Source organism: Jaculus jaculus, chromosome 1, assembly GCF_020740685.1.
Source record: "Jaculus jaculus isolate mJacJac1 chromosome 1, mJacJac1.mat.Y.cur, whole genome shotgun sequence".
Taxonomy (NCBI): domain Eukaryota; kingdom Metazoa; phylum Chordata; class Mammalia; order Rodentia; family Dipodidae; genus Jaculus; species Jaculus jaculus.
The window spans coordinates 274,712,026-274,739,469 of record NC_059102.1 but is presented as its reverse complement, the minus strand read 5'-3'; the positions used below and the strand labels follow the sequence as shown (position 1 = coordinate 274,739,469).

The window sequence follows — 27,444 nt, the reverse complement described above, 5'->3', positions numbered from 1 at the left end:
TCTTGGCATGATCCAAGTAATGATGAACCCTCAGTGAGGGCAGATGGATTTTTGCACACGCATGCACACTGCATGCACACACACACACCCCAGAGGAATTTATTTTTAGGGTTCATCTCAGCTGTTTATGATTTTCAGATATTATATAACCCTTGGCATACATGGTGCATATTGCCTTTAACTGAGGTAGAGCACAAATATGTGACCTTTGAAACACAATATGCACTGTTGATGGCACTACATGATTTGAAAAGAAAGCAATCAACTGGTTATTACTATTGAACTGGATCTTAAATCATAGGGACCCTCAAAGGTAATAAACTTGATTCCCTGAGGCATTTGGACTGGTGCTTTATTTATTTATTTTTTTCTCTTCAAAGAGGTACTGTTCTTGCCAGTTTGAAGAAGTAATAAATGCATAATTTTTAGCATATGCTTTTATTTTTGAACTGATGCTTTAGCCTACTATATCATTCATTACAAGATAATCATCTATATAACATTGCTATTCCTTAGGATTAACTCAGACTTTGGCCCAGGGATACAATCTTTTTCTTTTTTGACCAATCAGTAAAGAAATCTAGAGAAGGTTGTGTAATATCTTAAGAAATCGTCTTTTACAGGGCTGGAGAGATGGCTTAGCGGTTAAGTGCTTGCCTGTGAAGCCTAAGGACCCTGGTTCAAGGCTCGATTCCCCAGGACCCACGTTAGCCAGATGCACAAGGGGGTACATGCGTCTGGAGTTCGTTTGCAATGGCTAGAAGCCCTGGCGTGCCCTCTCTCTCTCTCTCTTTCTCTCTCTGCCTCTTTCTCTCTCTGTCTGTCACTCTCAAATAAATAAATAAAAATTAAAAAAAAAAAAAGAAATCGTCTTTTACAAACACTACATACTACCTTTTTAAAAAATTTAGTTTAAAGCCGGGCGTGGTGGCGCATGCCTTTAATCCCAGCACTCGGGAGGCAGAGGTAGGAGGATCGCCGTGAGTTCAAGGCCACCCTGAGACTCCATAGTGAATCCAGGTCAGCCTGGGCTAGAGTGAGACCCTACCTCGAAAAAACCAAAAAAAAAAAAAAAAAGAATTAGTTTATTTTGGGGGAGAGAGAGAAAATGGGCTTGCCAGGGCCTTCAGCTGCTGCAGACAAACTCCAGACACATGTGCCACCTTGTGCATCTGTACATATATATTCATTTTTTTAACTGTTTACAGCTATAGAGATGACATTAACAATACCAACTTGAGAACTTGGGATAAAAACAATTTTAGACCTCAGTGTAAAACAACAAATCTGGCAACAAATGATGGAATACCTTTTTTGTCCAGTGGATTTGGGAGCTCAATGATTCCAACAATTAAAAATGTCTGAACCACCTCACTTTTCTGGACACAAAGAAATTGAGGGGCTTAGGCAAGCAAGTTTATCAAAAATACCAGGTGCCACAGAAAAAGGCCTAGACAAAAGCAGTGCATTGCAAGCATTTAAGCCTAATTGTTAACAAAATCAATTTAAGAAAAAAAGTTGGAGCCAGATGTGATGGCGCAAGCCTTTAATCCCAACACTCGGGAGGCAGAGGTAGCATGGATCACTGTGAGTTTGAGGCCACCCTGACACTACAGAGTGAATTCCAGGTCAGCTTGGGCTAGAGTGAAACCCTATCTCGAAGAAAAAAAAAAACAAAAAAGTTGATGGTGTTCCAGAAGAAAACACTGTGAAGATAAACATTTAAATATTAATGAATGGCTTTTTTTGCATTTTGGAATCCATTTTATTTATTATTTTCTTTGGTGGTCTTGGTAATTTTATTTTCTCCTGTTGCCCTTTCAGCCTAGGAATGGAACAGGTTCTTGTAGTTGTTAGTGTTTGTTTGTTTAAATAGTATGTATTTGTTCTGATCATATGTCTGAAAAAACAGTCTTTTTAATAAGCTCAGGGTAAATTATGTTTTTCTTTCTTTCTGGAAATATGGACAATACAGCATGTTTTTACAGTGATTGTCAATGTTTATTTATACACAAGAATGACATAATCACCTTAGCAACAGGGGCTTATTACAAAGTAATCTTCAATGGGAAGCATATTAGAATCTTGGTTAGGAGGGGGATAATGGAGGACAGCAAAAACATTTTGAAACTGTCCCATTAAGAGCTCTTCATAATGCTTAGTCTCAGAAAGGAAATGTCCTGTCTTCCTTGAAATTAGTGTTTCGTACTATATTTTAGATCTTAAAAACATACCAAATATCTTTCTATCTCAGAACCTTTACACTTGGTATTCTGTCTCCATTTAGCTACTTGTTTAAAATATGAAGCCCTGTCTCTCTAAACTTCTAACCCATTATTATTATTATTTACTCTCCATTTTTATTATATATGGACATATTTAGTATGTAAACAACACATGTTGGTACCATCCTTTCACTTCTCCCCATTTCTAAAGAGGCCTTCCTCATTGGGGTTGTAGGTCAATCCCATGGGGATTATGGGTCATACATTATGGGGGAAAGGAGGCAATGTCAGTGTGCAAAATGTCCCAACTTGTGGCTCTGGCAATATTTCTGCCCCCTCTTGTGCAAAATTCTCTGAGCTATGCTGGGAGTATTTTAAGTCTACTTAAGTGATGGGCACTTAGGAGCCTCTGGATCTCTGTTTTGGCAGGTGTTGAGTGTCCTCAGTATCTATCTCCATCACCCTCGTGCTGATAGCAGATTCACTAAGAAAGCAGTGCTCTTGTTCATTTCCCCAGTTTTTCTGTGGTTTCAGCTGGGGCCAGGGTGCAGTGCACTGAGTTGTTTATCTGCTCACGTCCAGCTCCCATCTATTGTGAATTGTGTGAGCTTGGCATATAATTGTTCCTGCAAAGCCTAACAGCCATTGTTTGAGTCCCCAGTGCCCATGTAAAGCCAGGTGTACAAAGTAGCACATGCATCTAGAGTTTGTTTGCAGCAACTGGAGGCCCTGGTGTACCCATTCTCTCTGTCTCTCCCTGTCTTTTCATTCTGGGACACAGCAACTGACCAGAAGCAGCTCATGGGTAGAAAGCATTTCTACTGGCTTACAGGTTCAAAGGAAGTTTCATCTTGCCAGGGATAGAGAAGGAGGAATGCTTGCATCTTGTTCCATCAGTTCATAGCTTAATCTTCTAGAGATCCTGCATGAAAATTTCGTCATTCTTCAACATAACAGCCTTGTAAGTCTTAGCACAGCAATCACAAGAGACCTCGCCACGCTCCATACACCTGACCGAGAGCGACTGCACTGCCTTCAGTAGACAGGCGCAAGCAAGCTGCTGACGACTGCATGCACGGCCTCAGCCCAGCACCTCAAGAGCCTGGCCTCATGTCCCACTTTGTGCATCTGGCTTATGTGGATCCTGGGGAATTGAACCTGGGTCCTTTGACTTTGCAGGCAAATGCTTTAACCATTAAGCCATCTTCTAGCCCCACCCTCTTTTTTTTTGAGGCAGGATCTAGTTCTAGCCCAGGCTGACCTGGAATTCACTGTGTAGTCTCAGGCTAATCTTGAACTAACAGTGATCCTCCTACCTCTGCCTCCTGAGTGTTGGAATCAAGACTACTCCCTCCCCCTTATTGCTATCTGTCTATGAGCAAGTCTACTTCTAGTTGCATATTGGTGTCTGTCATATATATACCAGTGTTGTTGCTGAAAAATAAAAAAGGGAATTCAACTACACTGAGTAGCTTTCTGGAAAATAATTTCCACGTAGAAGGACAGCTCAGAAAGTAGACAACCTAAGACTTTTTTTTTTTTTTTTTTGCCTTCAACTTGCAGAGACATCATTTTTCAGGTATTAAAATGAGAACAACAAATGAAGGTTACTGGAGATCATGCTCATGGTACATGTAACTCATGAAAGAAGGAAATAGCGACCTTTTTACAGAAGGAATAATTGTGTGAGGATCAGAGCCTTCAAGAGCTAAGTTTTATTTTGGAATGTAAAATACTCCAAATTTCTAAGTATCTTAGGGAGACTGCCTTGGTAGATCTCAAACTTTGGCTTTAAACCCCTCAAATATGTAGTTAAGCTAGCCAAGATGAAGCAGTGGATAATAGATGATACCATTTTTAAAAAATATTTTTATTTATTTGACAGCAGGGTGGGGGCCGCCAGGGCATCCAGCCATTGCAAACAAACTTCAGACACTTGTGCCCCCTTGTGCATCTGGTTAATGTGGGTTCTGGGGAATTGAACCTGGATCCTTTGGCTTTGCAGGCAAACACCTTAGCTGCTAAGCCATCCTTCCAGCCCGGTGATACAATACCAAATATTTAAAGATCTTTAAACAATACCAAATATTTAAAGATCAAGAAGATTTTTGTTTTTTATTTTGGCCTGTGTATGTGTGTATACTGGTGGGCTACATGTGTGCAAGTACAAGTGGTTGTTTGTGATGTGGAAGCCAGAAGTTTATGTCAAGTCTCCCCCTTAATCATGCTTCACATTAAATTTTTATTTTTTAATTGTTTTTATTTTTTGTTTGTTTTTACTTATTTATTTGAGAGCAACCGACAGAGAGAGAAAGGGTGGGGGGAGACAGAATGGGCCTCCAGCCACTGTAAACCAACTCCAGACGCATGCGCCCCCTTGTGCAGCTGGCTAACGTGGCGCCTGGGGAATTGAGCCACGAACTGGGTTCCTTAGGCTTCACAGGCAAGCGCTTAACCGTTAAGCCATCTCTCCAGCCCTGTATTTTTATTTTTTGTGTATTTTTGAGGCAGCGTCTTGCTGTAGCCAGGCTGACCTGGAATTCACTATGTAGTCTCAGGGTGGCCTTGAACTCAGGGTGATCCTCCTACTCCTGCCTCCCCAGTGCTCGGATTAAAGGCGTGGGCTACCACGCCCAACTTCACCGTAGTTTTTGAGGCAGCATCTTTAACTGAACCTAAAGGTCTAACTCAGGTCCTTATGCTTGGGTATCAAACATTTTACACACTGAGCCATCTCCCCAGCCCTGTTTTTTTTTTTCTGTTTAATTCCAAGCTGCTTGAAGATTCAACACCTGTGTAAGGGGGGTAGGGGGCTAAAAATTCAGAAGCCTAGAAGGCTTCTTAGAAAATTTAGGAAGTATTAACTGGAGTACATTTTGAGAAATTTAATCTAAAAATTGGAATTTCCAAGTTACAATGGATTTTTTTTTTTTTTTTTACAAAGGATCATATGAATTCCCTACTTTAGACTCTACGTATTGTTCATTTTTCTTACTAGGAAGATATTAATCTATCTCAGTTTAAGACCCAAGGGAGTCTGACATGGTGTGGTGCATGTCTGTAATCTCAGAATTTGAGAGATGGAATTAGAAGGACTAAGAATTGGAGGTCAGCTTGGGCTACATGATACCCTGTTTTAGAAAACAACCCCAAAAGCTTGGATCAAGTAATTTGCACAAGTTTGGACTAATAACAGTTATAGCTGAGATTTGGATTGCACTCCTAATTTTTAGGGCCTACTTAGCACAAAAATACTATCACTCTTGGAACTAAAATAAGTTAACTTTAAAATATTTCTCTGAACTAGCTTTGCAAAATAATAAAATTTATATTACTTCTTGAGGCGTGAACAGGATGCCGGTAAAACATTTGAAATAAGAGAAAAGAAAGTTGCAATGTGACTGGGAAGTGAAGTGACATTTATTGTACAAAAGGGTTGGCTGGAATTTGCGGGAGAGGTGGTGATCATCTCGAAGAGAAGGGATCTTATTAAAGTGGGTTTTCTGAACACTGTTTTCAACCGCTTTGCGAGTGGGGGAGTGACAGGCTTGCTTTGGAAGAGAGAAATTTGAAATGTCTTGGAGACAGAAGTTCCCAGGGCGGCCCTGGGCACAGGGCAACGTCCATACACAATTGACAGGTGCAGGCCCCACCTGCGTCTTCCTCCCGGCGCTGCTTTCAGGGTGGGGATAGCAGCAAATCGCCCTCCCTACGCCCCAGTTCACCGGACACTGGACGGCGGGGGCCTACCCTGCAGTGGCGCCCGGTTCCACTCGCCGAGCCTCGGCCGTCGGCAGGCGGTGATGCGGCTCCGGAAGGCCGCCGTGCCGTGCGCCGCGCAAAGCCCGCAGCGACGCAGGCAGGTCCAGCGGGGCCGCGGAGGGCGGGGCGGGGCGGGGCGAAGGGCCGCGAGGGGCGGGGCCGCGGGCTGCCTGCGCGCGCCTCCGAGGCTCGCGCGCCGTCGCGCCGGCCGGCCGGGCGTCTGTCTGTGTGAAGAAGCCTCGGCCGCCGATGGGGGAGGTGGAGCCGGGGCCCGCGGGGCCGCTGGAGCCCCCGGAGCCACCCGAAGCGTCGGCGAGTCGCCGGCCCGGAGGGATCCGGGTCTTGAAGGTGAGGCGGTGGGAGGGGTGGAAGGAGACGGAGCGAGGACTGGCCGAGGCCACCGGCGACCCCCGCCCCGCGTCAGGCCGTGGGCTTCTTGACTGGGCCGTGGGCGCCGCCGAGGCCCGGCCGGGGAGGCCGCGATGCCGCGCCCCCGCTTGAGGCCTTGGCCGCCTCGGTCCCCCGCCGCTGCCGCCCATCCCCGGCCGCCCGCCCCCCGCCCGGCAGGCCCACGCCTTCGGGCCGCCGCCGCCCACCGGCTCCTTCACCAGCCCGGGGCCTCCTCCTCCGTCGCCGAAGCTCGCCTGGGGCCCGGGAGCCTGCTCCGGGGGACTCCCACCCCCCTCCCCCGAGAGTCGGCCGCTCCTGGCGGGCTCCAGCAGGCTGCAAGTACGCAAGGTTGTCTCCGGACACCTGAAGACATCACCCCAGCCGGGAGGATGGCGCCGGCGATTGGCCGGGCGCCGCGGTGTGCGCGGGCTGCGCCGGCCCGAGCGGGCTCACTGAGCTCTCGGGGCTCACTACCCAAGTTACGACCAGGTGCCCGGCTCCGAGACGCCCCGCTGGAGGGAGAGTCCCGGGAGGAGCCGCTGTCCCGGGACTTGCGGGGCGTGTTGCTGCAGGGAAGGAGGGACAGGGCCCGAAGGGGCATTTCTGCTCGCGGAAGCCCGCCTGACAGTCATCCTGGGAGCCGGGGATGGGAGCCGTTATGCAACAGGCAGCTAGTGGGGCTTTTTGGCAGGAATTGAGGGAGTGGGAGGATGTGAAAACAGATGCAGGCGAGGGGAGCGTGGAGCCTCAAAGGTGATGACTAGAAGTTTAAATGCAGAAAGTGGGGAGGGGACGGTGAAGATGGTTAAAGGGAGGCGAACTGGGTGGAGATCTAGACTAGCCTCTGAAATAGTTGCAGAGACATTTTCCTGTAGGTCAAATACGTAAAGGAGCCCTTCCGTAGGTGCAATGGAATTCCTCTAGAATTCTAGAAGAGGTATCAAACTTGCCAGGGAAGAGGGGAAACAAAATTGAGATGTAATCTTTCAAAAATAGTTTGCCAAAAGATGAAAATCCATGATGTTAAGATAAACATATTAAGCAATACTTGGTAATTGAGATTGGTGTTGATCAGCATTTTTGTTCTTGTTGGAATCAAGTTGTGGCTGGGGAAATGGTTCAGTGGTTAAAGGCGCTTGCTTGATACCCCAATACCCATGTAAAGCCAGCTGCACAAAGTGTTGCATGCATCTGGAGTGTGTTTGCTCCGCTGGCACGCCCATACACATTTTCTCTCTCTCGCAAATGGATAAAACTACTCAAGCACATTAAAAAAAGGATTGTTAGTAGGGCATCATAAAGATGAGAACATTAAAAATTGATTCGACAGAGCTAGTGAATTCATGAAACCAGTAGTCTGTAAAATGTAATACATTTTTTTCTGCTACCTTCCAGTCTTAATGCACTAATTAGTAGTTTACCCCAGACCTCTTCAAAAATGCTGTAACTATTGAAATTTATTTAAACATAAATTATGATATATTTATGCAAAATGTTATGGATATTCAAAATGATAAAGTTACAAAAATATAAATTGTGAGTGAACTCAATAAAAGTTCAACTGGTTTAGCTTATCAGGAAATAGCAGGTCTGAGAGATAAGCAGTACCTTCTAGCCTAGAAGGTAAACAACTTTTGGCTTTTTGGGGGTAGCAACTTTTGTGTATGTGTGTATAGGTAGTAAGAAGTGTGAGAGAGAAATGAGGAAAAGACTTTTTTCTGACCTGAAGGCATAGCTTTTGGCCTGGAAGTGTTGCTAAGCGGTAGGCTCAAGTTCAGCCTCCAACACCCCTCCCCCCCAAAAAAAAGCAAAGAAAAATAATAACCTTTATTTTAAAAAGCTGTTCATTCCTTTTGTAACTTTGTATCTAATATAAAAAATCATGAGGATCATTATTTTCAAATAATAAAGGTCTTCATAAAAAGCTTTTTATGGGCTGGAGAGATGGCTTAGTCATTAAGGTGCTTGCCTGTGAAGCCTAATGATGTGAGTTTGATTCCCCAGTACCCATGTAAGCCAGATGCACAAGGTGGAACATTCATCTGGAGTTTGTTTGCAGAGGCTGGACCAGACCCTGGTTTATCCATTCTCTCTCTATTTGCCTCTCTCAAGTAAATATATATATATTTTTAAATAAAAAGCCCATTATAGGGCTGGAGAGATGGCTTAGCGGTTAAACGCTTGCCTGTGAAGCCTAAGGACCCCGTTGGAGACTCGGTTCCTGAGGTCCCACGTTAGCCAGATGCACAAGGGGGCGCACGCGTGTGGAGTTCGTTTGCAGAGGCTGGAAGCCCTGGCGCGCCCATTCTCTCTCTCCTTCTATCTGTCTTTCTCTCTGTGTCTGTCGCTCTCAAATAAATAAATAAATAAATGCCCATTATAAAGCAGGGCATGGTGGCACACTTGGGAGGCAAAGGTAGATCACCATGAATTTGAGTCCACCCTGAGATTACATAGTGAATTCCAGGTCAGCCTGGGCAGAGTGAGATCCTACCTTGAAAAACCAAAAAAAAAAAAAAAAAAAAAAAAAGCCCATTATAACTAAGCCAGTACTATGTAGTTTCAGGGTGGGCCTCCAACTCAAGGCAATCCTCCTATCTCTGCCTCCCGAGTGCTGAGATTAAAAGGCATGTGCCACAACACCCAGCTCATTTTTGACTTTTAACTAAGCCAGTATAATTGAGCCAGATGAATCAAGGACCATCTATATGGGACACAGGAAAATTTCACTCAAAATATACTCCTAAAGCAGCTTTTGGCACATGCTTGCTGATGTGGGAAGATCACTTAAGCCCTAGAGTTAAAGTCCAGCCTGAGCAACAAAGACCGTGTCTCAAAAATAAAACAAAGTACAAAATGTATTTACAAAATTGCTGAAATAGGTTCAACAACTGACAGATGTTTCCTACAATTTTGAGATTGTGGTTTGTTTTGTTAGTCAGTAGAAGATAGGAACTTACAACTAATCTATTTTGTGAATAGAATGGTATTTGTGTTTCTCTTTAAGAATAGTTTTATGGGCTGGGGAGATGGCTTAGTGGTTAAGGCACTTGTGTGAAGTCTAAGGACCCAGGTTCAATTTACCAGGACCCATGTAAGCCAGATGCACAAGTGGCGCATGCTCTGGAGTTCATTTGCAGTGGCAGGAGGCCCTGGCATGCCCATACTCTCTCTGCATCTCCCTCTCTCAAAACATTTTTAATGAACTGAAATGTTCTTTCTCCAACCCTTCCCAGTCTTTTAAAAATATTATTTATTTATTTGTACATGGAAAGAGACAAACAGAGAGAACGGGTATGCCAGGACCTCTAGCCACCACAAATGAACTCCAAAAGCATGCACCACTTTGTGTATCTGGCTTTATGTGTTACTGGGGAATCAAACCTAGGTTGTTAGGCTTTGCAGGCAAGTTCCTTAACGGCTGAACCATCTCTCCAGCCTTTCCCAGTCTTCCATAATAAGACATTCCCAGCTATGGGCCCTTGGGCCTTTATTGTTTGCAGTTTGTATTTGTGTGTGTGGTATGTGTGAGTCATATGTATATACATATGCATGTGTGTAGACCAGAGATGTCTAGTATCTCCCTCTATTGCTCTTACCTTGTTTATTAAGACAGGATGTCTCCCTAAACTCACTGATTTATCTAGTGTAGCTATCCAGCTTGCCCTAACAATCTGTGTTGGGATTATAGGCATGTGTTGCCATATCTGCATTTATTTGTATTCCAAGGATCCTAACTCAGGTCCTCATGCTTGCTCAGCAAGCATTTTACTGACCCAGCCATCTCCCCAGCCCATTTTAAAGTTTTTTTTTTTGTGGGGGGGGCCGGGGTTTTTGAGGTAGGGTCTTACTGTAGCCCAGGCTGACATGGAATTCACGTATGTAGAGTCAGGGTGGCCTCGAACTCACAGTGATTCTAGTACCTCTGACTCCTGAGTGCTGGGATTAAAGGTATGTGCTACCATGCCCGGCTCCATTAAAAAAATTTTTTTTTATGCTTTAAAAAATTTACTTATCTTTTTTTTTTTTTTTGTTGTTGTTTTGTTTTGTTTTGAGGTAGGGTCTCACTTTAGCTCACGCTGACCTGGAATTCTCTACCTAGTCTCAGGGTGGCCTCGAATTTACGGTGATCCTACTTCCTCTGCCTCCAGAGTGCTGGGATTAAAGGCGAGTGCTGGGACTAAAGGCGTGCACCACCACTCCGGCTTTTATCTTTATTTTTATTTATTTGAGAGCAACAGAGAGAGAAAGAGGTAGAGAGAGGGGGGGAGAGAGAGAGAGAGAGAATGGGCGTGCCAGCCACCACAGACAAACTCCAGACGCGTGTGCCCCCTTGTGCATCTGCTTAATGTGGGTCCTGGGAAATCGAACCTGGATCCTTTGGCTTTGCAGGCAAGTGCTTTAACTGCTAAGCCATCCCACCAGCCCTGTTTTAAAGTTTTGAACAAAGAAGCGTCTCCTATCTCAAGTTACTTCACATTCTGTTTTTTTTTCCTTCTTTTTTTGTTTTTTTGAGGTAGGGTCTCACTTTGGCCCAGGCTGACCTGGAATTAACTATGTAGTCTCAGGTGGCCTTGAACTCATGGCATTCCTCCTACCTTTGTCTCCTGAGTGTTGGGATTAAAGGTGTGCACCACCATGCCCGGCTATTTCACATTATTATAGAACTCATTTTGCGCAGCCTGTTTTCACCCTGTGAATCTTAGAGTAAACATATATGGTGTTTGGACAGTTTATTATCTTTGAACTGATGATTGCTGTCATGTATCTTTATTTTTAGTATAAAACTAAAGCAGTGGATACTCAAAACTTTTGCTTTCTAGAAATATAAATATACTTATTTTACACTTATTTGATGTGCTAGGTGGTTATAATTGTGTTTTCTTTTCGGTAAGTTTGTGGTAACAACTTTTCTGAAAGAGTAAGGGAGAAATTAAAGTGTCTTTAATCTAGCAGTTCCAGTGGCATGCTGGGTCTCAGAGCTGAAGGTAGCTCAGAGGACAGATTCATATACAGTCTTAGCTGCTAGAAAGTCCTTTCTAGCAGTTACCTGATGTGGTAGGCGTGGAGTAAGACATTCCCCAGAAGAAGGTAACAGTGGCTAATAATAGCTAAACAGTCTATCTAGGTAGTTGTTATACGATTTTGCTTTGTTGTCCAGGTCTTTTAAATGTCCATTGATGAGGTACAGGGAAACTATATCTACTGAAGTTCTACTCCTCAGCAGTTTCTTTCCACAAGGTTGTGGGTAGCATATAGGTAGGAGACATACTTTGAGGTAAATGATCACCAACAACACATGTGCTTTGATAACATAAAATTCCTAAAGGAAATTATAGTCTTAAGAGAATATATGTGCACATTTACAGATGGCTATTTAAAATCCTTAGAAGGTGGGCATGGTGGGCACATACCACTAATCCCAACAATTGGGAAGTAGAGGCAAAAAGATCCAAGGTTCAAGGTCATTATCTTCTACATAGCAAGTTAGAGGCCAGTCTGGATTTCATGACACTCTATCTCAATATCCATCGTCCCCCCCTTTCCAAAAAAAAGTAAGGATTACTCAAAATTCAAAAAGTAAGTAGGGCTGGAGGCTGGAGAGATGGCTTAGTGGTGAAGGTGCTTGCCTGTGAAGCTTAAGGACCCATATTTTAGTTAAATCAGATGAACCAATAGTTTAAATACTTTATGGTATAGGCATATGGGAAACCTATAACAAATGCGTAGAATGATAAATATAGAGAGGGAATTATTATGTAATGCCTGTAGCTTCAGTTGTACATATAGACATATATATGCATGTGTATATATATGTGTATATACATATACATACATACATACATACATACATATACATATATATACACACACACATTCTTTAGAATAATGACTGTCTTAATTACCTTTGCATTGCTATGACTGAACCTAATAGAAACAATTTAAGGGAGGAAAGACAAAGTGGCTTGTGGTTTTACAGGGTCTCAGTCCATCATGGTGGGGAAGGCATGGTGGAGTTCATGGATGGCAAAATATTTGGTGGAGGCCCCTCACTGATGTTATGTTGGATCAGGAAGCAGAGGGGCTAGGCTGAAACCTTCAAAGGCCCTTCCCTGGCTACTTTCTTTTAGCTAGGCCTCCACTTCCCAAAGGTTCCTCAACTCTCCAAAAATAGTTCTAACAGCTGAGGAGCAAGCATTTAAAATGTGAGCTTGGGGAATATTTTGGATTCAGTCCATAGCAATGATCTGAAATTTATTTGGCAAAATCTTAAAAATGTGTGCAAGTTGAGTAGTGGATGCATAAGTGATTTGTTTTTCTTGGCACTTTTCTGAAGGAATAGAGGGTCAGAGGAGATGATAGATGGAGGAATGAAGGAGGGGATGCTTGGGGAGCTAATGAAGATGAAATAAAGAGGTGGGATGAGGACTGAACATGTGTAATTTACCCATACATTCTCATTAATGATTTTTTTCTTGGTATTATTTTTTAGAGAAATATGAAACGCAATGGGAGCAAAAATTGTTTGAATAGAAGAAGTAGGTTTGGTTCTCGAGAAAGAGACTGGCTGAGAGAAGATGTGAAGAGAGGCTGTGTTTACCTTTATGGAGCAGACACGACCACTGCCACTACAACCACCACCTCCTCCTCCTCTACTTCCTCCTCTGACTTACATCTTGTCCTTTGCACAGTAGAGACACCAGCATCAGAAATCTGTGCTGGAGAGGGAAGAGAGAGTCTCTATTTACAGCTTCATGGAGACCTGGTCAGGTGAGGTCTTAGTTTTATTTTGGGAGACAGTGTATTCTTCAAGCACAATTCTGCTCAGCCTTCTGATTTCTGGGATTATAGGCATGTGACCCCATGCCGAGTTAAGGCCTATGTTTTATCATTCTAATTCTTTTGTAATATAAGTAGCAGACATTTCTGCTTGAAAGTTGACTTTAGGATTTTATTGTGCTATAACTGATATTGGTTAAGGAGTCACTAGACCTGAAAAAAATATTTACCCTTGGAATACTGATTTTATGATTTTGCGTTTAAAAACTATCATGAAGGAAAAAGCAATAGGTCTTTTATTTGGAATATACTGTAGGTGTCCTAAACTTATAACAGATACCTAAACTTAAGTATTTTTAACCTTTTTTGTGTGGGTGCTATGTATATATATATATTTTGTGTGTGCGTGTGGATGTGTATGTGAATGCAGGCTGCACTTACCGTGGTGTGATACATGTAGACATTAGAGGACAACTTTGGATCTGTTGGTCCTCACTGTTCACCTTGTTGTAGGCAGGGTCTCTTGTTCATTGGCCAGGCTAACTTGTTCTTGCCTAAGATGTGCTAGTAGTACAGGCACATGGGCTAGGCTTCTGGCTTTTAGTATGTTCTGGAGATATGAACTCAGGTACTCATGCTTGGGCAGCAAGTGCTGTACCTACTGCGCCATCTCTACAGCCCAGCAGTTAATTTTTGTATGTTGTGTGTGCATGCACTGTGGGCACATGAATGTGTGTGGAGAGATGAGAAGTCTTCCTTATTTGCTTACCACCATATATATGTGTGTGTGTGTATGTATTTTATTTTATTTTATTTTATTTTTTTTTTGAGGTAGAGTCTCTCTTTCTAGTCCAGGCTGACCTGGATTTCACTGCATAGTCTCAGGGTGTCTCCAACTCACAGCGATCCTCCTACCTCTGCCTCCCGAGTGCTGGAATTAAAGGCGTGTGTCACTACACCCGGCACCACCATATATTTTTTTGAGACAAGGTCCTTCATTGAACTGATGTTCGCTGATTCTCCTAGACTAGCTAGCCTACAAGAGCTGGGATTATAGATGTGCATGGCTGTGTCTAGTTTTTACATGGGTGCTAAGGATCTGAACTGAGGTCTTTATGCTTGTGTGGCAAGCAGCTTTACCCATTGAGCCATCTTCTCATGCCCATTTTTTTTTTTTTTAATGTAGAATGAAATTGAAGTGTATACTAAGCTGTGTAGTGAGAAGTAAGTCCTTTTCTGTCCCCTGTTGTGATCTTTTTCCTACAAAGGAGCCTTTCTGGAAGGTAAACTCCTTGAAGTGGATTGCTAGGTCAAAGGATATGTCCCTTTGTAAATTTGATAGATACTGTCAATTTACTCCACAGAGGTTATAATTCTAGCCCATTTCCTCACTTTCTCCAAAACACGTTAGAATTAAATTTTTATGTAAATATAGACACATATTCATGCATGACAAAATGCCTGTTTATAAATGGTAATGATTGTTGTCAGTCTGTCATCTGTCCGTCTGTCCACATCCATTTATCTATCTATCTGTCTTGGCTTTTATGGTTCTGGGGCTCAAACCCAGGGCTTCAAGCATGCTATGAAAGCACTCTGTCATTGAGCCATTCTTCTAGCTCCTGTTGACAGTTTTAAAATTAGAGAATCATAAAGCTAGTATATCATAGGCAGTCTTTTTCTAAGTATAATGGCTTAAAATTTTGACAACTAAGTAGGAATCAATCTTTCTTATAGTTTTTTCTCTATCTTCTTCCTCCCCCTTCCCTCCTGTTGCAGTCAGGTTCGCATTGCTGGTAGAAATCACCCAACCAAGAGCAGCTTATGGAAACAAGAAGTTTATTTTGACTTACAAGCTTGAGGGGAAGCTCCATGATGGCAGGGGAAAATGATGGCATGAGCAGAGGGTGGACATCACCCCTGGCCCACATAAGGTGGACAACAGTAACAGGGTAATGTGGGGCATGGGGACACTGGCTATAAGACCCATAAGTCTGCCCCCAACAATATACCTCCTCCAGGAAGTTTTAATTTCCAATTGCCATCAGCTGGGGAACCTAGCATTCAGAACACCTAAGTTTATGAGGAACACCTGAATCAAACCACCACACCTCCCTTTCTTCCTTTTTCCTTTCTTTCCTTATTTTTTTATTTTTATTTTTATTTTTTTTTTGGTGACTGGGTCTCATGTAGTGCTGGAGCCCGGCTGGCCTTGAACGATGTAGTCAAGAACTAAGGGCTAGTCTTGAACACCTGATTCTTCTGCCTCCACCTTCCATGCCACCACACTGGCACAGATAGGAATTTTGCTATTCTTTTTTTAAAAGTATTTATTTATTTTGATTTATTTATTTATTCGAGAGTGACAGAGAAAGAGAGAGAGAGAGAGAGAGAGAGGGAGAGAGAATATGAATATGAGCACACCAGGGCCTCCAGCCACTGCAAACAAATTCCAGATACATGTACCACCTTGTGCATCTGGCTTATGTGGGTCTGGAGAATTGAGCCTTCAACAGGGCTCCTTAGGCTTCACAGGCAAGCACTTAACTGCTAAGCCATCTCTCCAGCCCTTATTTTGGTTTTTTGAGATAAGGTCTCACTCTAGCCCATGCTGACCTGGAATTCACTATGTAGTCTCAGGGTGGCCTCGAACTCATGGCAAGCTTCCTACCTCTGCTTTGTGAGTGTTGGGATTAGAGGCGTGTGCCACCATACCTGGCCACCCCTTTTTTGCTTTTTACTTTTTATCTGTTTTATTTTTGGTTTTTTGAGGTAGGGTTTCACTCTAGTCCACGCTAACCTGGAATTCACTATGTAGTCTCAGGGTGGCCTCAAACTTGTGGTGATCCTCCTACTTCTGCCTCCCGAGTGCTGGTATTAAAGGTGTGTGTCACCACACCTGTCTTCTGTTTTATTTATTTGACAGTGAGAAAGAGAACACGAGAACGTGCACCAGGGCCTCCAGCTGCTGCAAATGAACTCCAGATGCATGCACCACCTTGTGCATCTGGCTTACATGGGTCCTGGGGAATCAAACCTGGGTCTTTTGGCTTTGCAGGCAAGTGGCTTAACTCTCCACCCCACCCCCTTTAAAAATTATTTTTATTTATTTGAGAGAGGTGGAGAGAGGGAGGGAGAGAGAGAGATAGAGAAAGGGAGAATGGGCACACCAGGGCCTCTAGCCATTGCAGATGAACTCCAGATACATGAGCCACCTTGTGCATCTGGCTTACATGGGTCTTGGAGAATTGAACCAAGGTCCTTTGACTTTGCAGGCAAACTTCTTAACCACTAAGTCATCTCTACAGCCCTTCCCCCACCTTTTAATTTTTTTTTCTGAGGTAGGGTCTCGCTTTAGCTCAGGTTGACCTGCAATTCTCTGTAGTGTCAGGTGGCCTCGAACTCCCGGTGATCCTCCTATCTCTGCCTTCCGAGTGCTAGGATTAAAGGTGTGCCTCCCCCCCCCCTTTTAAGACAGTTTCTAACTGGCCTTGAGCTCACTATTTAGTCTGGTTTCTGCTTCTCTATGTCAGCATTTTTATGTGTTTTCTGAGGACTGAACTTGGTACTTTTGCTTGCAAGGCAAGCACTTTACTGACTGAATTATAATCTCCACAGACCCTATCATGTGGTTTTAATTTTCATTTCTTTTGATGAATGAAGTTGAATGTATTTGGGCAAGCTTAACATCATTCATGTCTTACATTTTTTTAAAATATAAGAAGAAATAGTTTTATAGTGGTCCTACACAGTGCATATGAACTTAGATTCAAGTTAAGAAAACAACTGGCTCCTTGAATTAGATGTCAAGTTAGAGCTCTTTATTTTTTTTTTATTTGAGAGGGAGAGAGAGAAAGAAAGAAAGGCAGATAGAAAGAATGGGTGCACCAGGGCCTTGAGCCACTGCAGATGAACTCCAAATAAATGCACTAACTTGTACATCTGCCTTACTTGGGTCCTGGGGAATCGAACCTGGGTCCTTTGACTTTGTAGGCAAGTGCCTTATCCACTAAGCCATCTCTCCGAACCCACAAGAGCTCTTTAAATGCCTATCATTTTCTGTCTTCTCCATTCCTTGTTGTAAAGGAAAACAGAATTTAAAGTTGTGGATTCAATATTATTGAAGTGAGAAACGGAGCTAGTAATTAACACCTTAAAAGTGTGGTAATAATAGTAACACCTTTCACTGAGCTAAAGATCGTTGTCATTTTAAAAGTGGAAACTAAGGTTTACTATGTATTCCTTTTAGGATTTGAACTAAATCCTGAAAAAGTAGATTACCATTTGAATGTTTCCTTGTTCACAGTTAACTACATTTCCTAAATCCTTTGGTACAAGGAAAGGATCAGACTGGGTGATCCTTAGGCTGTTCTAAATCTTAACACTGATTCTGATCTAATTTTATCAGGTGGAAAGCCTTGACCTAGATTATAGCTGGTAGTGATTGATTGAGTTACTTATTTAAGAGGATGACTTATTTGTTTACTAATGTTTGCATGTACAAAGATAATAGATGTGTAGAAACCCTACTAGAATTACTGTGTTGCTAGTAGTTATGTAATTAGTTAATTCATATGTGATAGTTTATTTATATATGAGGATATAAACTGTAATTAAAGTGCAGTGGCAGTGTTTGTCCCTTTGTAGCAGTGTAACTTTGATAATTAACAATGAAATAATTGAAGATATAATTGATCAGAAAATAGTGAGAACACTATTGAACTGTGTTTTGAGAGATTGGTATAGTCTTATTGCTGGAGTAGGAGTTCAAGAATTTGTGTGGAGGAAGAGTGCTTAAGTGTTACGTACCTGTTAACTCATTGTATCTTTACAAGAACTTGAAGGGAGGTAGTTTCATTCCTTTTAGATGAGCAAGAATGAAGATTTAAGAGGATCCAAGAGCCTGCTTAAGGTCAGACAGGTACTTCCAGGTAGTTGGAATGCCTGATGTTTAAGGTTGTTGATGGACTTCTTCCTTCTAAGTTAAGGTCATTCAGGAGAGGAGCTGGCAGAACAGCTCAGAACCTTTACTCAGTTTTGCTGCTTGGTCATGCCTGTCAAGCTCTTCTTAGATCTCTTACTCACCTTTTGAATTTTGTTATTTAGTGAGAGGAATAGGTACTTTCTTCAGAATAGCCCTTTGTAAGATAATTAGCAATCTTTAAGGCATTTTTGCTTTTGAGAAACTGTTTTGCTGATTACTGAAGTGTGATATACATTCATTGAAGAATTTTTAGAAAATGCAAAAGTAAAGAAATAATATTCAATGCTTATACTTTATATGGGATTACTCATTAGATCACAGTAATTTTGTGAGGAAAACTATCCCCATTTTATAGTTATGGAAAGTGAGGCTTAAGAAGATTAAGCATTTTAGCTAAGAGTAATCAACTATTAAGTAGTTGAGTGGAGTTTGAACCCTGGCATTCTGATACCAGATCTGATCTCATAACTTACATTACTAACATTTTTTTCCTTTAGATCTTATTTCAGTTATAGATATATAATCTAAACTTCTATATATTATAATTCACTTAATAGAACATCTTAATTTTATTGTGTGCTAAAATTTAACTTTGAAAACCATTTTTTTTTTAGCTTTTAAAATTGACAGTTTCCATAAGTACAGACAATAAACCATGGTATTTCCCTCCACCACCCTCATTTCCCTTTCCCAAATCCTCCCTCCATTGAATCTCTTCTTTTTTTTTTTTTTAATTAATCTATCTTATTTTTCGATGGCATCATCTTTTTTTCTCTCCTGTTATAAAGGTTTTGTATTTTTGTATAGGTAATGTCAGGCACTGTGAGGTCATGAATATCAAGGCCATTTTTTGTCTAGAGCTGCATTGTAAGCAGTCCTACCCTTCCTTTGGCTATTACAATTCGTTTCACCTCCTCAGCTTTGGAGGGTGTGATAGAGATGTCTCAGTGGACACTCTACATCACTTTTTCTCACTACTATGTTGAGTTTTGAGTCAACCCAGTGGTCAGTGCCTACTGAAAAGAGAAGCTTCTTTAACCAAAAGTGAGAGTAGCATGAATATATGGGCATAAACATCAGTGTTTAGAGGGAAGCTTGGTGCGTACACTATGTTCATTTAGCCTGACCACAGTAGTTGAAAAACCGGTTTTTTACCCACGTGCTGGGATTAAAGGCGAGGGGCACGCCTGGCCTTAAAAACCAGTTTGTTTTATTTTTTTCCCCAAAGTAGGGTCCTAGGCTGACCTGGAATTCACTCTGCAGTCTCAGGCTGTCCTCGAGCTCACAGGGATCTTCCTACCACTGCCTCCTAAGTGCTGGGGTTAAAGGCATGTACCATCACGCCTGGCTTCAAAAAATCAGTTTTAAAAGCTATAGACAATTCCATCTTTTGACTATCTAGAAATTGTTTAAAAACTGAAAACTGGAGAGATGGTATAGCAGTTAAGGCACTTACTTACCTGCAAAGCCAAAGGGCCCAGGTTCTATTCCCCAGAACCCATGTAAGCAAGATGCACATGGTTGCGCATGTATCTAGAGTTTGTTTGCAGTGGCTAGAGGCCCTGCCATGCCCAGTTCTTTTCCCATCTATCTAATAAAGAAATAAAAATTAAATAAATTGAAAACAATTTTTGGATATGGCTCAGCAGTTAAGAGCACTTTCTGTACAAGTATAAAGGCCTGAAGAGGCCTGAGAGACTGCTCAAGTTTAATTTTCAGGACCCACATAAACAGCAGGGCATGACCACACATGTCTATAACCCCAGTCCCATAGGGGAGCAGAGACCCAAGAATCTCCTGGCATGTATGTGTGTGGGTAGTCAAGAAGGGGCAGTGAACCAGCGATCTCCAGCATTAGTAAGACTGGCTCAAAGAAGAATGGTTGGAAGAGTGATAGAAGAGCTGGCCACCCACTGCAGACAAACACATGGAGTACCACATGGGCTCACACATATATGCATGTGCATACTTACACACACAAGCATAAAGTAAAAATAAATAGAGAACCATCTGTCATCCCAGCACCTGAGAGACTGAGATTGGAGGATCGGCAGTTCAAGGTTTTCTTCAGTTAAGAGGTGAGTTCAAGAATAGCCTGGGCTACATGGCTCTTGAAAAGTTGAGAGTTAATCTTCAGTAACAGGTTGGATTCAGGCAAGAGATTGTGTGGGTTCAAATCCTGCTCGGACAGATGCTATTCAGATATATAATGCTCTATACCTTAGTTTATAAATCTGTCAAATGGATAATATTTTCATTATTTGTCAAGAGGATTAAGTTCATTACACATATTATGAACATTAACTAGATTCTGACTCAGTAGATCTAGAATGGGGTCTGTAATAGTATTTCTGTGTGTATGTGTGCGCATGTGTGTGCACACATACATGTGTTTGAGTATATGTGTGTATGTGTTAGATGAAATAGGATCTTGTTATGTAGTCTTGGTTGGCCTTGAGTTTGTCGCAGTCCTCTTTCCTCAGCTTTCTTCGTGCTGGGATTATACCACCATACTTGAGTTCTAAGACAGTATTAAGATCATACATGATGTACTTACCGTATTTTGAATACTAAGAAGGTAAAGTACTTTGAATGATGTCTGGTACCTAATAAGTTCTTGTCACCTAGTATATGTGAAGGGTTACTAATTTGTGGAATTTTGCACTTGAGGAACTTTGGAGAAAGATCATGCACTAGTGAAATTTAGTTATGTCTAACCTAACAGTATCCCACCCTATGGTGCCATTGTGTTTCGGAGACAGAGTTTTTTTAGTTGTGTCAAGTGCTGGAAAGCTACATTAGTATTTAGGAGGCAAGGGCAGAAAGGCTTAATATCTTCAATATGTGTTGTATAGCAAAGAATTGTCCTGCTCCTAAAGCTGGGAACTTCCTACAGAGAACCACTGAAACAGTTTCTCATTATTTTATAAACATGGAACAGTCCCAGAAAGTTCAGGTTGGCTGATGTTGGGATATAGGTATTTTGCCTCTTAGCGTATTGTTTGCTACCTTATAACTATTTGGCTCTGTCTTTTTCTATTGAGCTGTTTAAGCTACAAATGACTCATCAATGAAGCTTAGTGTAATCATTCCCTGCTGACTGAAAAGTTGTAATAAGATCATATGTAATAAAAATGCATCACCTTTTGACTCATGGTCATATATCTATCTGCTTTTATTTTTAGACATTAAAATGGCTAAGATTTCTAAGTGTTTGATAGCTGTCTTTTAAGATAAGCTGTAAGAGCTAATAGGATGTTTATAACAGAAGATAATACCAGAGGGATTTGGATTCCTGAGCTCTAATCTTTTCTGTTACTGTTGGGTGGTTTCTTACAAGTCATCATTTTTAAAAGGCATTTTATGTTTATCTTATTGTGAAAGAGAGAAGGGGAAAGAAAGAAAGATGGGTGCACCAAGCTTCTTGCCACTGTAGATGAGACACATGCACCACTTTGTGCATCTGGCTTTTTGTGGGTACTGGTGAATTGAATCTAGGCCAGTAGTCAAGCAAGCCCCTTTAATTGCTAAGCCATTTCTTCAGTCCAAAATTTCATTATTATCTATACATACACACATATATCTACATATATGTACTTTCTTTTTTCCAGTGTGGTGCATCAGACTTAGGGCTTCTTTTGCTTGGCAAGTACTGTTCCACTAAGCTACGCTGCAACCCCAGACCTATATATGTATGTATATGTATATTTATTTATCTATTTTTTGAAAATTAAAAAAATTGTTTTTTTTTTTTTTTGGTTAAGGACATACTTTGTATGGATATGTAATGTGTTGGTGCCATCTTTTCTCTCCTCCCCTCATTCTGCTGGGGCCCCTCCTCAGTGTGGTTGCTGGTATTCCCCATGGGATTATGGTTTATGTGTTGTGGGAGCAGCAGTCAGTTATTGGAGGGAGACAATGTCTCTGGGTATAATGTCCCAGCCTGTAGCTCTTACAGCCTTTTCACCCCCTCTTCCGCAAAATTCCTTGAGCCATGGTAGGTGTGTTTTAATTCTACTTCAGTGATGAGCTCTTAGGAGCCTCTGGATCTTTCTGCTTTGGTAGATGTTGAGTATCTTCAGTGTCTTTTTTGTTCACCCTGGTGCTGATTGTCAGGCTTACCATAGAAGTAGCACTCTTGCTCGTCTCCCTAGTTCCTCTGGTTTCACCTGGGCCTTGGCTGAGGTGTGAGGGGTGGTTTATCTCCTTGGGTCTTGCTACTTTCTAGAACTCTAGCCTACTCACTGGGCCTCCAGCTCAGGAGATCTGGGAGTTGGGGATCCAGCCCAGGGGTGGTCAGTCAGGAAGCTGTGAGTCTATTTTGGTTTTTTTGAGGTTGGGTCTCACTCTAGGCTGACCTGGAATTTACTATGTAGTCATAGGGTGGCTCCAAACTCACAGTGGTCCTCCTACTTCAGCCTCCTGAATGCTGAGATTAAAGGCGTACACCACCACACCTGACCGGTTTATTATATTTTGAAATGAAATGAACATGTGTCTGAATACATAACAAATTAATAACCAGTACTGAGGGGGAAAGAATATTTTTAATTAAAAATTGTGGTAGCCAGATATGGTGGCACACGCCTTTAATCCCAGCACTCGGGAGGCAGAGGTAGGAGGATCGATGTGAGTTCGAGGCCACCCTGAGACTACATAGTGAATTCCAGGTCAGCCTGGGCTAGAGCGAGACCCTACCTTGGAAAAATAAACAAACAAACAAAAAGGGCTTCCAGCCACTGCAAATGAACTCCAGACACATGTACCACCTTCTGCATTTGGCTTAGGTGGGTCCTGGGGAAGCAAACCTGGGTCCTTAGGTGTCATAGGCTAATCGCTAAGCCATCCCTCTGGCCCCGAATGTTTTTGTACTTTACATGTCAATATTTTGTTGTTGTTTGGAGACAGAGTTTCATGTAACCTAGTTGACATTGAATTGAACTTAATATGTAGCCTAGGATGACTTGATCTTTTCAAACTTCTTCCTCCACCTTCCAAGTGCTGCAGTCACAGACGTGTACCACTATGCCTGACTTTCAGTAGTATTTTAAAACTTAAAAGGAATGTATTACATATTATTAAATCAATATATAAATAATTCTTTTATTTTGAAACTTCCTTTTTTAAACATTTTAATACTTGTGAAATCAGCTTATATATTGCACTGATCATGGGTCATTGATTAGTTGGCAGTGACTTTTCTTCCTTAGTGGTTACTTTGATACTATCTGGTTTATGACCTGTGATGAGCTGACACTAAACACCAGAGTTGGTGCTGACTTGACAAATTAAGGACACTGAAGGAATCACAATATGTGGAATCTCTTAAATAAAGATTTATTAACTTTAATTAATTTTGCCTAAAATTCTTATATTTTTAGAAGCCCTTTATACAGTTAATAGAAAGCATATGTTTTTGGTTCTGTTTCTGTAGTGTTTTCTATGGAGGGAATAAAAATTAACTTTAGCTGGGTATGGTGGTGCACACCTTTAATCATAGCACTCGGGAGGCAGAGGTAGGAGGATTACCGTGAGTTTGAGGCCACCCTGAGACTACATAGTTAATTCCAGGTCAGCCTGGGCCAGAGTGAGACCCTACCTCGAAAAACCAAAACAAAACAAAAAACAACACAAAAAAACCCCCAAAAATTAACTTTAAAAAGTGTGGTTGCCATCAAGAATCCCCACATTTCAAACTCCAGCAGCTCTTTTGGTATCCCTGTGTGCCTGCATCTCTGAAAAACTCCTTACAGCCAGGTGTGGCGGCTCACCCCTTTAATCCCAGAACTTGGAAGGCAGAGGTAGGAGGATTGCCATGAGTTTGAGGCCACCTGTGACTATGTAGTGAATTCCAGGTCAGCCTGGGTTAGAGTGAGACCCTACCTCATAAATCATAATAAATCATAACTCATAAAACAAAGCCAAAAACCAACTAGTTACAAATTTGGAAGTTTGCATGACCCTATCATGTTCAAAGTTTCCCTGGAAAGCCCCAACAGAATGGAGGAAAATACTGTTACTTAAAATTACAGTTTTAATAAAAGGAGACAAATCAGAACCAACCAACTGAAAAGAAACATAAGGCAAGCACGGTCTTGGAGGGTCCTCAGTGCAGAGCTTTTGTACCTTCTCCCTATGCAGTCTCTCTGTGTGCTGTCCTCTAGCTACTTGGAGTGTTTGCCAACCAGGAAGCCCTACTGAGCTGCTATTGAGCTTTTATTGAGTTTTATTACAAAGGCATGATGGATTGAGTCAATGTCCATGTGATTGACTCCGTCTCCAGTACCCTTGGCTCACCTGCCCAGGTGGCCCAACCCTCTAATCAGTAGTTGGTTGTTTTGGTGACCAGCTGAAATCCTAAGTCACCTTGTCTCTCAGCATAAACTCAGGGATGACCCAAGGGATCTGTGAATAACAGGCACTCCTCAGGATTTGTAATCTGCCTCCCAGGAACCAGGGACAAAGGATAGTCATAGTCTTTATTATACAATAGTCGTGCATAAAAAATACCTTTCAAGTGATGGTGTTGTAGATGTAATGGGATATGGGCACTTAAAAGCGACCTTTTTAGAATTTATGGTACGAGTTAATTGACATATGAAGTACTGTTGTGGGAGAGAACTCTGAACTCTGGGTGAGCCCTGAGCCAGTGGCTCTCAAGTCTTGAGTTCTTGTCTATACTTAGCAAAGAATTGAAAAATACACAGAAAAGGGTAAATTATGAAGGATTTATTAAAGGACTAAAGGCAAGAGGAAAATATACAGGAAAGGTTCCAAACAAAAAGGCATTTCTTTCTCTCCAGCATTACTCTCTCCTACATCTGTCTTGCAGTATGTAATTTCTCTTTGATTTGTGAAAGATTTGACAAATAGATAATTGCTAGTCTGTTAAATTTTTGGAATTCAAAACAAAAAAATGAGCTGTAACCATAGTATAGCATTTTCCTGTCCCATATTCTGCTCTTAAACAGATTAGTTTAATGAGTAAATGGAATTAATCTCTCATTTTGCTTATTTTTTGTACTTCTTGAGATATTACTTATTTACTCATTTAATTATTACTCATTATGCTAAAGTAATGAAGGCAGATGTGAAGATTCTCTTTTTTTCCATACCACCTGGAAAAATGCTTTCTTTAACTGGAAATATATAGAGAGGGTTTCCAAAATCTATAAAGCCTTTATGAAGTCAGAAAATTTGATCTCATGAAATATGTCAGAATTAGGATGTGTCCATTTCTCTTAATTTTCTAGAGAGGGAAATAGGAAAATTGAGCAAGTGGGAGTTAGCTTGGAAGTATTAATTATGAAATGAGATCATCACATGAAATTAATATTTAAATACATCAGACTCTATATCCTGGAATAGTAGGATTCAGGTGGAATTTGTATTATATTAGGAAAGTATCTTAGACATCTCAAACTTGACTTATAAAAGATGATGGTCATATGGTCCAAACTGATTTCTATAGGAGTATCTTCTAAAATATCTGTGACAGATGGCTCTCTAGTTCTGTAAGCATTGTGTGTGTGTGTGTGTTTGGGTAAATGCATGTGGAAGCCAGAGGTTAACACTGGGTATCTTCCTCAGTCATTCCCTACCATGTATGTATGTATGTATGTATGTATGTATGTATGTATGTATGTGTGTGTGTGTGTGTGTATATATATATATATATATATATATATTTTTTTTTTTTTTTTTGAGGTAGAGTCTTGTTCCAGCCCAGGTTGACCTGGACTTCACTATGTAGTCTCAGGGTGGCCTTGAACTCATGATGATCCTCCTACCTCTGCCTCCCAAGGGCTGGGATTAAAGATGTGTGCCATTTCACCCAGCCTCAGTTTAAAAAAAAAAAATTTATTTATGAGAGAGAGAGACAGATAGAAAGAATTTTAATATTTAATATTTATTTATTTGACAGAGAAAGAGAGAGAGAATGGGCATGCCAGGTGCTCCAGCCACTGCATATGAACTCCAGATACACGTGCCTTCTTGTGCATTTGGCTAATGTGGGTCCTGGGGAATCAAAACTTGGTCCTTTGGCTTTGCAGGCAAATGCCTTAATAGCTAAGCTATCCCACCAGCCCCAGATAGAAAGAATTTTAAAAATATTTTGTTTATTTATTTTTTAAATTTTTTGTTCATTTTTATTTATTTATTTGAGGTGATAGAGAGAGAAAGAGGCAGAGAGAGAGAATGGGCGTACCAGGGCTCCCAGCCACTGGAAACAAACTCCAGACGCCTGCGCCCCCTTGTGCATCTGGCTAACGTGGGTCCTGGTGAATCGAGCCTCGAACCGGGGTCCTTAGGCTTCACAGACAAGCGCTTAACTGCTAAGCCATCTCTCCAGCCCATTATTTTGTTTATTTATTTAAGAGAGAGGTAGAAAGAGGCAGATGGATGGATGATGGATGGATGGATGGATGGATAGATTGATTTGGGGGAGGGGAGAATGGATGTGCCAGGGCCTCTAGCCACCAGACACATGAACTCCAGACACATGCTTCATCTTGTACATCTGGCTCTACTTGGGTACTGGGAAGTCAAACCTGGATCCTTTGGCTTTGCCATTTCCTCGTTTATTTTTATTTTTATTTTATTATTATTGTTATTTATTTTTCGAGATAGGGTTTCACTCTACCCCAAGCTGACCTGGAATTCACAACGTGTAGTGTCAGGGTGACCTCGAACTCCTCCTACTTCTGCTTCTTGAGTGCTGGGATTAAAGGCGTGCACCACCACACCCAGCCTTAAAGAATATTTTTTTAAAAAATTTTTTGGTTTATTTATTTGAGAGCAACAGACAGAGAGAGAAAGGGACAGAGAGACATATGGGCACGCCAGGGCCTCCAGCCACTACAAACGAACTCCAGACGCGTGCGCCCCCTTGTGCATCTGGCTGACGTGGGTCCGGGGGAACCGAGCCTTGAACCGGGTTCCTTAGGCTTCACAGGCAAGCGCTTAACTGCTAAGCCATCTCCCCAGCCCTTAAAGAATATTTTTATTTATTCATTTGCAAGTAGTGGGAAGTAGTAAGAAAGTATGCGTACACAAAGGCATCTTGTTGTTGCAAATAAACTTCTGATGCATGGGTCAGTTTGTATATCTGGCTTCATGTGGGTACTGGGGAATCGAACCTTGGCCAGTGGGCTTTGCAAGTATGCTCCTTAACCACTGAGAAATCTCCATAGCCTTCCTTGAATATTTTTGAGAGACAGCCTGTTTCATTGTGGTGGATCTCTAATTCTTAAGAGTTTTCATCACATTTAGGCAATATCTACATATGTAATTTCTTATTGT

General features: G+C 41.7%; 1 protein-coding gene across 1 annotated transcript in view; it reads left to right on the top strand.

Annotated features, from left to right (window-relative positions):
* Window positions 1-6,210: 6,210 nt before the first annotated feature.
* Window positions 6,211-27,444, top strand: part of Phlpp2 (PH domain and leucine rich repeat protein phosphatase 2) — a 109,581-nt gene continuing 88,347 nt past the window's right edge. The window contains exons 1-2 of the mRNA XM_045151569.1: window positions 6,211-6,335; window positions 12,871-13,148. Of these exons, the coding sequence (XP_045007504.1) occupies window positions 6,237-6,335; window positions 12,871-13,148 (377 nt within the window). The 5' untranslated portion in view covers window positions 6,211-6,236. The remainder of the gene's footprint in view (window positions 6,336-12,870; window positions 13,149-27,444) is intronic.